The sequence below is a fragment of the Stegastes partitus genome, unplaced genomic scaffold, assembly GCF_000690725.1.
Source record: "Stegastes partitus isolate 25-593 unplaced genomic scaffold, Stegastes_partitus-1.0.2 Scaffold1560, whole genome shotgun sequence".
NCBI lineage: Eukaryota > Metazoa > Chordata > Actinopteri > Pomacentridae > Stegastes > Stegastes partitus.
In genome coordinates this window covers 67908-84030 of record NW_007579291.1, presented here as the reverse complement: position 1 = coordinate 84030, position 16123 = coordinate 67908, and the positions used below count along the sequence as shown (strand labels likewise).

General features: G+C 42.1%; 1 protein-coding gene across 1 annotated transcript in view; it reads left to right on the top strand.

The window, feature by feature from the left end:
• The window catches only part of rnf213b (ring finger protein 213b), a 46766-nt gene that overhangs the window by 6130 nt on the left and 24513 nt on the right, over positions 1–16123 (top strand). Inside the window, exons 10-29 of the mRNA XM_008300568.1 lie at positions 85–140; positions 222–387; positions 480–626; positions 1853–1951; positions 2100–2228; positions 3876–4041; positions 4142–4309; positions 4416–4565; positions 5392–6023; positions 6519–6678; positions 6759–6976; positions 7884–8027; positions 8122–8274; positions 8507–9761; positions 10293–10477; positions 10572–10724; positions 10903–14703; positions 14791–14927; positions 15821–15919; positions 16003–16115. Coding sequence (XP_008298790.1) covers positions 85–140; positions 222–387; positions 480–626; positions 1853–1951; positions 2100–2228; positions 3876–4041; positions 4142–4309; positions 4416–4565; positions 5392–6023; positions 6519–6678; positions 6759–6976; positions 7884–8027; positions 8122–8274; positions 8507–9761; positions 10293–10477; positions 10572–10724; positions 10903–14703; positions 14791–14927; positions 15821–15919; positions 16003–16115 — 8131 coding nt within the window. The remainder of the gene's footprint in view (positions 1–84; positions 141–221; positions 388–479; positions 627–1852; positions 1952–2099; positions 2229–3875; positions 4042–4141; positions 4310–4415; positions 4566–5391; positions 6024–6518; positions 6679–6758; positions 6977–7883; positions 8028–8121; positions 8275–8506; positions 9762–10292; positions 10478–10571; positions 10725–10902; positions 14704–14790; positions 14928–15820; positions 15920–16002; positions 16116–16123) is intronic.

The following is a 16123-nucleotide window of genomic DNA, read 5'->3' as shown; positions in this document are numbered from 1 at the left end:
AGAAAAATGAACACAAACACAAAATAGCATTGTTTTACCTTAACAATGATCGTTTTCATTAATCTTTGTCACATGTACTTGCAGCTTGCTCAGAAATCGTTGACCCACATCCTGCCGACGGTCGACAACGAGAAAGACAGGTAGGACATCTGACATGTGCTTCATGCCCCACTGACGTCTTGTGCTTTGTTCTCCCTGTAACTTTATCTTCGTGTCTGCAGAATGACTGAATCTGGAAACATCCACTCAGCCTTCAAGAGCAGCATCGATGTGATGAGGAGAACCTGGAGTATTGTGCGACTCGTCCCCTGGTACCCGACAGCAGTCCTGTCCTACCAGCTGGTGTTGAAATTAGCAGAGATTTTGGCCGCTGCATTGAAAAAAGAGGTAATATTTGTTTTATTTTGCGCTTTGGAATCTGCACAGACACGCCTACCTCATTATAAACCACTTAAGTGACTTTGCTTTGTGTCTTTTAGTCCAAAGAAGATGAGTTTGAGACCTTAAAGCAGCAGTTGTTCGAGAAGCTCTTTTCCGTGCAGAAGCAAATCAGTGAGGGCAGAGATGAATTACTGCAAAAACCCCTCATGACATTTAAATCTCCCACCTACCCAAAGGAAATAGAGGTAAGCAGCAGACAAAGTTCATTACAGTAATATCTATTAGTAGTTATTTATTTTTTTTGGATTAATTGATTAACTCTTTGAAAAGATGCCAATTTATCAGAGTCACAAACTGTCAGAAGAGAAAGAACCGTCTGATTTTCTACTTTCAGACAGTCCTAGAACGTATCATGTGGGATGTAGGGTTCCAGCAGGAAAAAAATAACCAAAAAAATCTGCTCAAAATTGTGATATTTCCTTTATTATATTATATATTGTACATTTCTCATTTCTTAAAAGGATCCTCCAAAATAAACAGTTTGCCCCTGATCCTGTAAAAGCGAAGTAGATATTTCATCTAACTTTATTAACTTTCACTTCAATCTGTATGTCAGATATGTCCACAAAAATTCATCAAAAATAAACTGTTCCTACCCGATCCTGTAAAAACAACACCTGAGAAGCTATACTGACTCAGCTGTGCAAAAAAACTCTGCGATTGTTTTCAGGTTGAACTGCAGGCAGTGTTTCCACAGAGCAGAGAGGAGACAACAAGAGAGAGAGAAAAACAAAAAACATAGCGGATGAATTAAATAAATGCAGCGTGGCTCAAAAACAGTGAACAGAGGAGCAAGTTGTTGGAAGATACATTCAGCATGGTGGAACAGCTGATGAGGAGAGTAGAGGGGAAAAGTTTGTAGAGGCTGGAAACATATAAAAAGTTGGAATGTAGACAGACTGTTGACAAATACAACAAAAAATGCTTCAGGAAGCCATTCTATACTCTCGTTTTAACTCATTTATTTTACCTCTTTATCCTAATTTATCTTTTGTTATATAATTTTTTTATTCACTGTTTTTATTCTTGTTTTAAATTTGAACTAAAACAGCATTTTTCTTAAAAAAAACAAACAGATTTCAATTGAGTTCATATTCAGAGTTTATATTATGCTGCCTGACAGACAACAGTTTAAAGAATGTCATCTGCTCATTTCAGCAGTTTTTCATGTGCACCAGGTAATGAAAAAGAGAACATTTTCAAAACTGAAAGAAGATGTGAATGTTTTTCTTGCTATCAAGTTTCTACTCATCAAAACAGATCAATTACATGGGCTTTTTTTTTTTTTAAATTAAAACTATAAAAGAAACATAATGAGGTTTTATTCATGGTCTGGTCTGAAATTGTTCAGTTGAACCAGGTTTTACTCTCTGTCATGTCATGTATAATTTTGCCTGTGTTGGTTCATCAGATGTGGAATGCGATGATGAAGGTGGAATGCCCTTTTGAGGAGGTTTCATCCCGTTGGAGGCAGAGTCTGACAAAAGACCTGAAGAAGAGGATTTCTCAGGTGAGGGACTGTATATTGATCATTCTTGAATCAGCACTGCTATAATCATCCAGTTCAAACTGAGACCAACATTAATTCTATGAGGAATGTAGGGCCAGCGGGTAGATCTTCTCCTCTCACAGCTCGTCTGGGTTGTTTTTCGTTGCAGGCAGCAGAGGAGGATAGAGTTCTGGTCTGTTGCCTTGAATCGTCTTCGGCAGCTATAAGGACAGGCCATGACGCTGTCCAGTCCTGTTTCGACGAGATGTGTCACTCAGCGATCAAGACAATCTGCCAGGTTGGTTCATGATTTACGGACGGAACAAGTTCAGCTTTGATTTTTTTTAATGTCACATCATTCTTTTGTTTGAGGTGAGACCTCTTAAAACTCTTCCCGTACAAAGTCGGGAGATGGTTTTGTTTTACATTTCATATGATGCACTTGGTGTATCATCAGACTTGGTGTTAATCATCTGTTCATAATTAAATATACGTTTGGTGTTTTCAGAGTAAGAAAAGGCGCATGTATGTATCTTAAACCAGCTGTAAGGAATGTGGCATGTTTTACATAAATACGTTCAAAAATAAGGACTTCAGGCCTTTATGAGAAATTGATTTTTTAGTCTGAGGAAGCTCCTTTGTCAAACCAAAAAATATGAAAAGAGTTTTGTGTTCACTGTCATACCATAAATAAGCGGTCACTCTTGTTCTTCTCTTTGGGATAGATGCTCAACAAATTCTGTCTTTTTCGCTGTTACAATAAATTAAAATTCAGCAGTATTTCTTGTGTTTTTAAGGTCAGTAGAGTCATAGTTTTTAAACAACTTGCACAGTGACCCACACCTCTCTCCAAACAGTCAGTTCATACACTAGAAACCTCTCCTGGCTGCTGCCCAGTACAAACACAGTCAGAAACTATGAAGTCCGGAAAAAGGGACTGACATTTGTGGAACAGGTGTACAAGTTGTAAATGCCTAACAGACTCAGGGCAGGTCTATTATCAAAAAGCTTAATATTTTCTCAGTGCTTCTTCAGCTCAATTCTCCATTTGTACAGAGGACCTTGTTTAATAAACCCATCATGAAATTAAAACATCAAAACATGTCATTTAAAGGCAGCTTTACAAGATAAAATAACACGAAATCCTAACAAGCCAAGCTAGGCTAGTTAGCTGTTAGGGCTGAACAATATACAAAAAAAATTATATTAAATAATTTTCACAGATTTTGCAGTATGTGTCACAATTATTCACAAGTTCTCATTCATTTTCATTTTAACAAATGAAAACTGATAATGGGATTTTTGCTGTAATCTGTACCACACTAGCAGATTTCCTTACGTCTAGAGGTCATCTCTGTACTACCACAGTGCTTCCTGTGATTTGACATTGCTCTCGGCCATTTTGATAATATTTCACTGAACCTTTCATTTTAAATTTAATCAGCCAGATGGATTTGTAATGTTAATCTTAGTTCTCTATTACAAAGCTCTGTGGGTCAATGTCTGGTGTTTTAAATGTGCCATGTAAATAATGATGGTGTGATTTGGCTTTTAACAAGCTTAAGCTTTAGTATTATTTATGTGTTTTAACAAACTTAGATCCACCGAAAGCGAAGCATCAAAACTGAATTGTAAATGTGTAAAACAGGCTGAAAAAGTGGATATATTGGGTTTGGCTGAATCTAGCTTATGAGCTGTAACTGGCCCGAGTCACCGCAGTTTGTTTTTAATCTGGGTTTTCTAGTTCTTTTGCATTTTTGCATAGTTTTTCTGTCAAAAATTACACCTTTCTAGTCTCACATCTGTCTGAAAGTCTGTGTAGTTAGTGTTTAGTTTTGTAGAACAGTGTTAAGCACTTTGGACCAAGCAAGTGAGGTAAGTATTTAACATAATGAACAGCTATAGAGTATTTATATTATTGTACCGTGTATATCCTGTGTTTCAGAGAAGTAAGGAGGGGGACCTGATGCAGAGTCTCAACTCTAAGGTAAAAGATCTTCCAGTCGCCGTCGTGTCTGCTGTTGTGATCGAGTCAGCATCACGGTTCAAAGACAACGTAGTGGTCCAGCTGCTCGATCCACAGTCCGCCATGAACCACCTGCTGTCTAACGGTAATAATTATTCATTTAATTAAATTATTTTGATCGATTTTTGTTCTAAAGCTGTTCACTCAGGTTTTCTGAAGTCCGCTGTGTTGTTGTTTTGGTCCAGGTGATTGGAGGGCGATCCGGGTGGATGACACCGCTGGTCATGTGGTCCACAGCTGTGTGGAGGCAGTTCAGGCCCTGGTGACGTCTCTGCTTCAAGGAGACGTTCCCCTGGGACACCTGCAGACCTGCCTGAAATATAAAGAGCAATTCAAGAGACTTTACCAGCAGTGTACGAACCCTCATGAGCTTCTGCATCACAAACAGCCTTCTGTGAAGACTACATTCAGCGCCACCTAATGTATGACTCAATAACGGCTGCATTATGTCCCCAACAGACAAGAAAAACACCAAATCTGAGAAGGTTCCTGTCGATGCAGATGTTGTTCTGGCTCAGAGGGAGAAGGACTTGACCTCTTTCATTCAGCGGAAGCAGCAAATAGATACACTGATAAAGATGATAGCAAAGGTTACGGAAAGCATCACGGGTGAGTATCGCTGGACAAATAATGAAGTGCCTCATTTTAACTTGAATTATTTGAATTGCTTGGTTCTGTGTCATGGTTTAATCCCCTGAACCTCAAAACTTAAAATATCACCAATAAGTCACCATTTATCAGCCAGAAACTGTAAAAACAGGAAGAATGATCAGATTGTCAACTTTCCGACAACCCTTTCCCTCATAGAAATGAACCAAATCTGAGCTTAAGATTGTTATAGTTTTTCAAAATCATGTTATTCTACATGTTTTATATGAATAATTAACCAAAATAAACTGACAATCCATGTGTGACTGATCTGCAACCAACAGTCCATTGAATATTTGACTAAACTGCAGAGACAAGAATGGAAACAAATTAGGGATGATTGGGAGCAAAAAAAACCCCATACCTGATCAATAAAATAAATGCAGCATGGTTCAAAAACCCTATACAGAGGAGCAAGTTGTTGAAAGATACATTCAGCATGAGGAAACATCTTCCTGGAGTTGTTGAGTTCGGGGTTACTTGCATGTAAATATCTATACATGTATTTTTTTGCACTCATAGCAGCTGTAGATGTTTTTGAAAGTATTTGTACATGTTGATTCCATTTTCAAGTTTTGGAAAGTAAATAATTTTATAAATTCAACTTTTGTTAGTTTTTTATGAGTTGTGACATTTTACCCGTGTCAGACTGCATAGAGGATGTTTTTACGTTCCCTGTCCTTCTAGTCATGGTTGTTCTTTGTTCATAGAGGTGCAGGACCTTATGTTGCAGGTTCAGAGGGTTAATGTGGTGTTTTCTTCACTTATGTGGTTCTTATTCAACCAGTTCCTGAGGTGTCAACTCTGGAGGAGCAGCACGCTGCAGATCTCCACGCTGTGAGCTTGAACAAGCTGGTGTTTGTTCAGTCCTTTGATGCTGAAGGGACGTTGAAGATGACTGGTTCTCCACAGGTCCTCTGGTACAAAACCAGCATGAATGTGTCAAAAATGGCCAGCGAGATGCACAAACTGCGTGACAGCAACCTGATTCTGTCCTCCTGGGTGAAAGGAGCAGCATCTTTGGCATCACCAGGACATCCCTCCCCAGCTCCTGTTCCAGTAAGCCTCGCACAGATCTACGAATACATCTGGAAGCCTCTGCTGGCAGAGTTCCTCCAGCTGGGCGCCAGCATTGCAAACGCAAACATCACTTTCAAGGAGGTCGATCGGGTTTTGTCGGAGTCCGGCGACCCGGGTGATGGGAAGCTGCTGAAGAAGGAGCTGAATCTGATGTCAAAGATGTTTTCTGAGGCTGGGGGATTGGAAGCTGAGGAGAACTGGGTGGATCTGAGACTTGGTCAGATTCAGGATTATCGACAGCTGCATGAGGCGGCGGCTGCAGCCAGCGCAGTGCTGAACATAGCTGAGAAAATGAAGCTTTCTGGAAACTTCTCCGAAATTGACACCCTCAGCCAACTGGTAATGATCTATAATCCGACATTAAACTTAAATAACGGTATTTACAAAGGATTTGAGTAGCACTTATTAGGGATGTGGCTTTTTATGATATTTGTGTTCAACCCTAGCTTCTGATATTCTCTCCTGTTGAAGTGTTTACAGAAGAAATGCATATTCAACATGTGAATATAAATCAGAAGCTTGGAAACACCTGCTAAGTCAACAGTTTTTCTTTATTTTTTTTACTGTTTTCCACCGTGTAGAAGGAAACTGAAGACATCCAACCTATGAAATAACACATGCTCTATGCACAAGAATACTTTTTTAGGTGAAACAAACTCGTCTTTTCTGTGCTTTTTTTGGGGGGGGCCTTTATTTGACAGTAAAACGTGCAGAGAGAGACATTATCAACAGAAACAGAAATGTGGATGCTGCAGTTTTGTGGTAGGCTGCTATAGATGTGTAATTTTTGCTCTTAAACATGTATGTTCCTTAAATTTTATGCTTGACTATTAGGAGGAGGAAACATTTAAGCAGAGGACCCTGGGGTCTCTTAGCATCAAAGTGTTTCGAGCCCAAAAACAGCTCTCCACAGTCACCAAGCAGCACACTGCCTGTCTGGAAGAGTTTCTGAAGAGCCAAACTCTCGTGAACTGGGTCAAAGAGAACCTGAAAAGTAAGTAATTGCTCTTTTTTCTCGACATAAATGATCTTGTGGTGTTGTAGAAAATACTGACTTTCCTCTCCCGTCAACAGGTATGAGCGATGTGAAAGTTTACGTGGACCTAGCTTCTATATCTGCTGGAGAGAACGACACAGAGATCGACCAGGTGGCCTGTTTTCACGATGCAGTGATGGGATATTCCCCTCTGCTGTACTCCCTGTCACCTCACGCTGACTTTGAGGACTTCATGAGGTGTGCTCACCAGGTGTGGGATACCCAAAGTCGAGATGAGAAGCTCCCCGACAAACTGGTATTTGCGTCTTCTCCCTCATATGTGCTGGGCCTATAAAAATGATCCACCACACTTGGAAGTGTATCCCTTTTATTGCTTTTCAACACTGAATCATGGTCAATACAGTTTGTTTTTTTCACAAGAATTTACACACACAAAAAAAATAAATAAACAGATTTATAAAAAGTAATGTCAAATCCTGAAAAAATATAAATGTTGAAATAGGTGATTGCATAGGTATTCACCTACTTCCAGTCAGTATTTAGTAGATGCACCTTTGGCTGCAGTTACATCATTGAGCCTGTGTTGGTCTCAATCAACTTTGGCTGTTTGCTTCGACTCATTGTCTTCATGGAAAACAAATCTTCTCCCAAATCCCAATTTTTTTGCAGAATGCATCAGATTGTCCTCCAGGATTTCTCTACACTTTACTGCATTCATTTTACCCTCTACCTTTACAAGTCTTCCAGGGCTGCTGCTGAGAAGAGTCTTCACATCATGATGCTGCCACCACAGTGCTTCACAGTGGTTATGGTGTGTTTGTAAGGATGTGCAGTGTTTGCTGTCCACCAATTATAGCCTCAAATCAGATGGACTGAAAGCTAATTTTTGGTCTCACTGGACCTTCTTCCAGTTGACTTCAGTGTCCCACATGCTTTCTGGTGAACTCTCGTCCAGATTTAATATGAACTTTTTTCAACAGTGGCTTTTCTCTATGAACAGTCTCTCCCATCTCAGCCGCTGACACTTTTTTGTAAATTCTTCTCAAAAAAGCCAAATTAAATCAAACCATGATTCAGTGTTGAAAAGCAATGAAAAGAGAAAACTTCCAAGAAGGGTGGAGACTCTCAAAAGACACTGTAGGCAGAAAGCCTTGTTTCTGTGGCAGAGTGACAGTAATGATGCTGTAGACTTTGTTTTTCAGAGAGAGTCTACTCGATTGCTAAACTGGCTGAAAGCACTGAAGGAGACTCACGGCTCTGTGGAGCAATCCTCGCTCTCTTTGGCTTCTTCTATCAACACTGATGGAGTTTATCACGTAGGATGGTCTGACCGAAAGACAGAGAGGGTAAGTGGTCAGTCTTCACTAAAAACCAAAGTTGTAACTTACATGATTTAAGATTTTTATGAAGCGTTTACTTTCTGATTTCCACTTGTTGTAGAGATGCCTGCAAAACATGGTGCAGGTCACAGTGAGAGGGACCAGAGGGGAGAAAAGCTACAAGCTCGAAGATCTGCTGGAGCTGCAAAATAAACTCATGCTCATGTCGTCCAAAGGAGAACATGGCAGAGAACAAGTCAACAGGTTCACAGAGGTCAGAAACATTTCTTAACGCTCTGAACGCTAAGCAGTTTCTGTGTGTTAACTGAGGAAGCACAAAGGAAACACGGGTTGATCAGCCTGAAAATTAAAAGAACCAACCAGTGCAAGTCGGCAACATGATTGTTAAATAGTTAAAAATAAAGGAAAGGTCTATTTTTCTAAAGTGTACTCTGTGTGCTGAATGGACATTAACATTCCTAAACTCATGTCCACATGTTCTGCAGGTTTTTGAAGGAGTTCAGAGACTGGCCACCATCCTTCTTCAGATGCAAACATCTGGCAACATGCTCTTCAGGGAGTGGAATGCTGAGGTCCAGTGCTGCCCGCAACATGGACCGTGCATCAGAGTTACCTTCGTGTCCCTGCAGGGTAAAGAGATGTCGTACTATGGTGAAGTGACAGAGCAGCTGCAACAGCTCGCTCACGCCATGGATAGCTGCCAGAGAGAATGGCGTTCCTTCATCAGTGAGATGCGCTCCAGCTTCAGCCTGCTCAACCACTACACCTCAGAGCAGATGGTGTATTTGTGCCAATGGATACACAAAGTGTGTCAACGGCAGGCGTCGGTTCCCCAGCAGCTATGGCACTTACTGTTTCCCATAAAACCTCTGTGCACGCTCAATGATGTCAGAGTAGCTTACGACAGTGCAGCAGAGCGTGAGGAGCTGGAGGAGTCTGACGATGAAGATCTGTGTTACGAACCTTTGATGGACGAAACTCCAGCTTCACCAGAATACACTGAAGAAGACATGGAAGAGGCTCGTGATCTGATGGAGTTTTCTTCTGAGGATGAAGACCATGGTGCCACCGATGAAGACAATCTTGAGAACCTCTGGGGACGATTCAAGAACAACATGACACAGTATCTCAGGGACTCACTGGACATCCCGACTCTGGCCCGTTTCCTCTCCTACCTCTTTGACAGCAACCACCAACACATGATCAGAAACCTTCCAGCTGCTCTTCAGGAGGGGAAACCCAACCTTGTGCTTTGCCCGTGTGCCGAGGTTTTTACCACCACTCTGTCTTTTTACATGGAGAGTCCAGAGCAGCCTCTGCCATCTGCTGACGAGGTTCTAGTCTGCAGAGAAGAGACCTCAGAAGAGGAGGTGGAGATCTTTCTGCACCGAGCTCTCGGCCAAGGTTCCAAACAAAGCGGGCAGAAGATATATTCTCTGGTCAATCCGGGGCTGCTGGGATACGATGTCAGTGTGGCTTTAGGCGAGCTCTTTGAGAGTCTGGAGAGAAGTGCCAGCCCACACTATCGTCTGGTGATAGTCAGTCCAGTTGCGCACCAGCACCGATATGTGCCCTCTTTCTTCAGCAACGACAAAGTCCAAGCTGGTGTGAGTCTAACAGCAGAGACTGCCAGGAAATACCTTCATCACCACTTCACGCAAAACATGCAAAACCCTGTCGGGCTGGTTTCTCCTGATCAGCTCTCAGTGTGGATGGTGTCATCTACGCGCCCTGCAGTCGGTAAGGATAAACCTAACTGGCATCCCATTATGAAAATCATTCAATGTAGAATGTGTTTGTTATGTAAAAGCTGTGGGATTTTTTGCCAATTGCAGCTAGATATTTACAGTTTAAAATCACTTTGCCACCTTTTAGTGGTTGCAACAGAAAAGATGCAACACATGGACCAAATGTTAGAGAGACTGTCTCAATTTTCCTCTGTATCCATATTAGAGGTACCAAATAAAAGTCTTATTGCAGCTAATTTAACAGATGGCACGAAATGAGTCACAATTTTTGGGTTAATGGTAATTTGTGCGTTTAGTTTCCACTAAAAAACTGTACAAAAATAGGTATTTGATTTATGTTGCAGTCAGTACCTAACAAGCATGTTTTTTTTATATCTGATAAATGTGAATTGTAGGCTAAGGCATCTCTACAGCACAACAATACTTCATTTGTCGAGATATACTGCGACATGTTTTCCTTTTTATACCAATATTCTAATTAATTCATTCAATATTTTCCCTGTGATCTTTTTCTCATTAACAGGGAAATCGCTTTATGTGGATCGTTTGTTTGAGAAGTTCCAGCAGACGTCTCCCAGAGCCAAACACATCAGGATCAAACTGATTGAACCATGTGTTGACATTGACTCCTTGATCAAGAGTCTGTCAGAGAAACTGGCACCATTGAGAGAGCAGGACCCTGTTCTTCTGCATATTGACACTGCAGGAGTAAGTATACAAGCATTTATGCCAGCAGATAGGTTGTTCTGTTGTTATTTAAAGCTAAGGATCTGCCCTGTCTTTAACTTTTGTCACCTGTCAGGTTCGTTCAGGTCTGGAGGAGCTCCTGTTCCATCTGTTAGTTCTGGGCTGTTTGAGTGACAGTCATGGTGTGCTGTGGAGAAGGAATGTAGCTCACCTGATCGCTGTGGAGGTCCTGAAATCAAACACGTCCTCTCAAAACCAGCCAAAAGAGGTAGAAATGTCTTTTAGTAGGGATGTAAATCCAGATTTTCTTTGGTTGACTTCAGCCCTTAAATTTCCATGTTTTTTGACAAAAACTTTTTCGTTGTCTGTGGTATTGGGAAGCATTTAATGTTTGAATGTAAAGCCCCCATAAATAATCTATTCATGTGTTAAATTTGCTCACACAGATGAGACTCGGACTTCTTGACATTGTGCCCACCATTAATTGTCGACCTCCAAGAGAGGTGAATCAGCTTGTGGCCACTCGAAGGGTATCAGCAAAAAAGACCTTTGATCCACTCATGGATGAGCAGGAGTTTTGCAGTGAGGGGATTCAAAGACCCTATCAGTACTTAAAGCTCTACAACCAGAACAAGAATCTGGATCATTTCAACTACCAGAAAGGATCCAGAGAAGGGGATCCCAATGACTGTCTCAATCATTTCCTGTCATTCTGTGGAATGCAGGATCCATCTTGGGGTGAACTGAAGAACTTCTCCTGGTTCCTCAATGTGCAACTGAAAGACTGTGAGAACTCCGTTTTCTGTGATCCGGATTTTCTTGCTGACCAGTTGCCTGGTTTCAAAGGCTTCATTGTGAAGTTCATGATTCTGATGGCAAGAGATTTTGCCTCGCCATCTCTGGACACATCTGACGAAAGCCCAATGCTGCGTATTGAAAACAGTCTGGAAGACAACCTTCTTGCCCGTCTAACAATTCGTAAGCACTGGGAAAACGAGTCTCATCCCTACATTTTCTTCAATGCAGACCATTTCTCGATGTCTTTCCTCGGCTTTAACGTGCAGAAATGTCCGAGGCAAAAAATACTCAATGCAGTTGATCCTCACAGCAAACAGGTCTTGATACAGCACGTCATGTCGCAAGAACTTTTTGACGGTTTGCAGCGGCAAAGGATTTCTCTCACCGAGGACTTTGATCAGTTGTCCCGGCCAGACAAAATCAAAAGGATTTCATGTGTTGTTGGTGCAAAGAGAGGAATTATGGACAGGAATTTTGATCCAGACTCAACATACGAGCTCACCGCTGACAATGTGATGAAGATGTTGGCCATACACATGAGATTCCGATGTGGAATTCCAGTTGTCATCATGGGAGAGACCGGCTGTGGAAAAACCAGACTGGTTCGTTTCCTTTGTACTCTGCAGAGGGAGGAAAGACCAGTGGAGAACATGGTACTTGTGAAAGTACATGGTGGAACTACAGCGGAAATGATCTACAGAAAGGTGAGGGAGGCTGAGACACTTGCTCACAAGAATCGCAAAACGCACAACTTGGATACCATTTTGTTCTTTGACGAAGCAAACACCACAGAGGCCATTTTTGCCATCAAGGAAATCCTGTGTGACCAAACAGTGAAAGGGGAACCTATGAAGGCGAACAGTGGCTTGAAAATAATAGCTGCCTGCAATCCTTACAGGAAGCACTCCCCTGAAATGGTGGAACGTCTGGAACGTGCAGGACTGGGATACAGAGTGAAGGCAGACGAAACAGAAGACCGTCTTGGCAAAGTCCCTCTAAGGCAGCTGGTATACAGGGTTCATCCTCTGCCTCCAAGCATGGCATCATTGGTGTGGGATTTTGGTCAACTAAGTGATTCCACTGAGCTTTCCTACATCAAACAGATTGTTCAGAAGAATGTTGCTGACCATCGTTTGCCAGCAGCTTGCAAGAGTGTCATTTCAAATGTGCTGGCAGCCTCCCAGAAATACATGAGAAGCCGGAAAAATGAATGCAGCTTTGTGAGTCTCAGAGATGTGGAGAGGTCAATGAAAGTGCTTGTTTGGTTTTACCAGCATAGCGAGGTTCTGTTGAACGACTGCACTCACCTTAGCGAAAATTATAAAACTCTCAAGTGCTTGATTCTTGCTGTTGGAGTCTGCTACTACCCATCTCTGGTGGAAAAGGAGGAGTACCTGGCTGAAATTTGTAGGCACTTTCCTGACCCTCTTCGCTCCTCAGCTGCATTGCAGCAAGAGATTTCATCCTGTCAAGACTTCTTCCTTCAGAACATACGAACAAGGGAGACAATAGCCAAAAACATTGCACTCAAAGAGAATGTCTTCCTCATGGTGGTTTGCATAGAGCTCAGGATCCCACTGTTTCTGGTCGGGAAGCCAGGCAGCTCTAAGTCACTTGCTAAAACAGTGGTTGCGGATGCCATGCAGGGCCAGAACTCCCACTGTGAACTATTTAGGAGCCTCAAGCAAGTTCACATGGTTTCCTTCCAGTGCAGCCCCCACTCCAGTCCAGAGGGTATCATCGGGACTTTCAGGAACTGTGCCCGATTCCAGAAGGACAAAAACATGGCTGAGTATGTGTCAGTGGTGGTGCTTGATGAGATCGGACTGGCAGAAGATTCTCCTCAGATGCCACTGAAGACCCTTCACCCTCTCTTGGAAGATGGTTGCATTGACAATGACAGGCCAGATCCACATATGAAGGTTGGCTTTGTTGGCATCTCTAACTGGGCTCTCGACCCAGCAAAGATGAACAGAGGAATATTTGTGTCCAGATGGGATCCAAGCGAGGACGAACTCGTGGAGACTGCCAAGGGAATTTGTTCATCTTCCAGCCAAATCCTCCTGAAAATCAAACACCTCTTCCCATCTTTGGCAGAGGCCTTCTTGAAAATCTGTAACGAGACCTCAAAGAACCAGTTCTTTGGTCTGAGGGATTATTACAGCCTTGTCAAAATGCTATTTGCTGCAGTGAAATCCACACAACAAGAGCCAGATGGTGAACAGCTGGTCGAGGCCATCTTACGTAACTTCAGTGGACAGCCAGAGGGTTTTGACCCTGTCACATTTTTCCAAGAGGTTCTCCAAGACCTTACTGAAGTTCCTAGACCAAGCACCTTACAAATGGTGAAAAAGAACCTTGATCACGGCACAGACGAGGAGAGCCGTTACCTGCTTTTACTGACCACTAACAACGCAGCTCTCCACATCCTTCAGCAACAGGTTTTTGCCAAAGGAGACTATCCACCGCCTGAGATCATCTTTGGCTCTGGATTCCCAAAGGACCAGGAGTACGCCCAAATCTGCCGCAATGTCAACCGCGTGAAAACATGCATGGAGACTGGACGCACTGTCATCCTCCTTAACATGCAAAATCTTTACGAAAGCTTGTACGATGCCTTGAACCAGTACTATGTTTACCTCAGTCAGCAGCAGTATGTGGATCTTGGTCTTGGTTCCCACAGAGTCAAATGTCGTGTTCATACAAACTTCAGACTGGTGGTAGTGGAGGACCAGAAGAAGGTCTATGAGCACTTCCCAGTTCCCCTCATCAACAGACTGGAAAAACATAGAGTGGACAGGAGCACTGATCTGGAAACATGGCAACACAGGGTTCTTCACAAACTGAAGGAGTGGGTGAAGGAATTCTTAGGCGAGTCCATGAAGGATTTCAAGCTGTCTGACATTTTTGTTGGCTTCCATGGCGATGCCTGTGCCAGTGCTCTGTTGCAGGCGCTAAAAAGGAGAGCACAAAAAGCTGGAGACAGTCAAGAAAGACAGCAACAACAAGATGAACCAAACAAAACACTTGAGGCCGACAGACAGAAAGAGGTGATCGAGATGGCGGATGGCCTGCTAAGTGATATGATGGACATAGAGATTGCTGAAGATGACCAAGAAATGGAAGCAGTGGAAAAAAATGAGGATGAAACCGTTGAGGAACGTGATGTCGATAAAGTGATGTCAGAAACCGAACAAATGATGGAGACAGAAAGCGATGTTGGGTCTGTAAGAGAAAACGAGGAAGAAGAGGTCTTGGATTTAGCCAAACGCCTCTTGTTGAACTGTGCCACCCCTGACGCTGTAATGAGACTCAAATACTCAGATTTAGCAAATCAGGAGAAGGAAAACCTCCAGAGATTGTACTTCCAGCAACAGCATCACCACTCTCTCCGAGATTTTCTGGAAGATGGTCTGAAGAAGCACCAGGAGTCTAGCAGGTTCCTGGAGGTAAGGCACGACGCTTCAAATTTCATCGCAATCCTGCACAATCTTTACAAATTGGTGACAGCATTGGTTACTTTCTGTTTTTTTTAGATCACGACTTTCTCCAGCTTGTTGACCAGATCAGATGTGAAAGTTGTAGCCCACGCACTGGGCCTACATACTGACAGAATCCTCCTGCTATCGCTGCACCAGTTTGACACTGAAGTCACCTTCTGCAACAAAATACGGTACAAGCTATTAAGCTAACAGCAGCATGGCTTATTTGTGTTTTCTCTGTAAAACTTCAATTTTTCATTTATTTATTTTTTCTGTAATTTTGTGAAATTAAGTATTCAGTTCTGCAAACTAATAAAGCTCTGCGTTCAAAATGTCAAAAATGAAAAAGAGCTCTGAAATGCAGTGGTAGAAGTGTTTAGAACATTTACTTAAATAAAATACTCGAACACAATCAAACATCCTGCATGAAAAATCTAACTTAACTAAGAGTATGTTGAAGCAAATTGTAGTTAGAATATTAAAACAAAAGTCCTGGTTTGGTCCCAATGACTGACATGTTATTATATTTGCCATCATTAGATTTTTATGAAGGAAGCATCAGTGTGTCAGCAACATGTTGCGGTTGTATCTGCTACAAGTGTGAACTAGTTTATATCCAGTTTTATAGACAGGAACAGCAGATAAATCTGAGGGCTCCAAACACGATTCATGGGAGAGGGAAGGAAAGTCTTTGCTGAGATGTCAAACCATTGGATCATTAGCTGAATTCTGATAAGTTTAGAGGGAAAAATCACTGTTAACAATTTGTAGACATCTAAAATGTGACAAAACAAGTACAAACTGCTTTTTGGAAGAAGCCACAAAGTTTAAAACTACTGGTTGAATCTGGTAATCTGTTCAGGGTTTACCAAGCTTCCAGGGTGAAATCTTTGTTTTAAACACGCTGTCAGATATGTAGTGGAGTAGAATGTACAATATTTCCCCACTAGAATGTCGTAGAGTTAAGGTATGAAGTAGGAGAAAATGAATATGCTCAATTTAAGGAAAAGTAGAAGCGCTGGTATGTTGGTATGTACGAATAATTTGAGGGCTAATCTTGTCTTTCCTCATCAATCTGTATCAGGGGCTTCCTTCAGGATGCCGGTCCCTCTCTTCACATCATGTTAATCCAGATGGACCTCGAGGAATCCCAGTGCAATGACGAACTCATAGCATCAGCAAAGTAAAGCTCACTCCTGATTTTATACATGCAAAGTGGAATACTGTAGGTATCCCAGATGTGTTCATGAGTCTCTCTGCCAACAGATATTGCACCATGAATTACTTGATGTCACTGGAGGATCAGACCTGTTGGGTTATTTTCATTGTGAAGGTTTCCAGGATCCCAAGTCAGTCCCAGTACATCGGTTTCCAAGGAGGTGAGGAT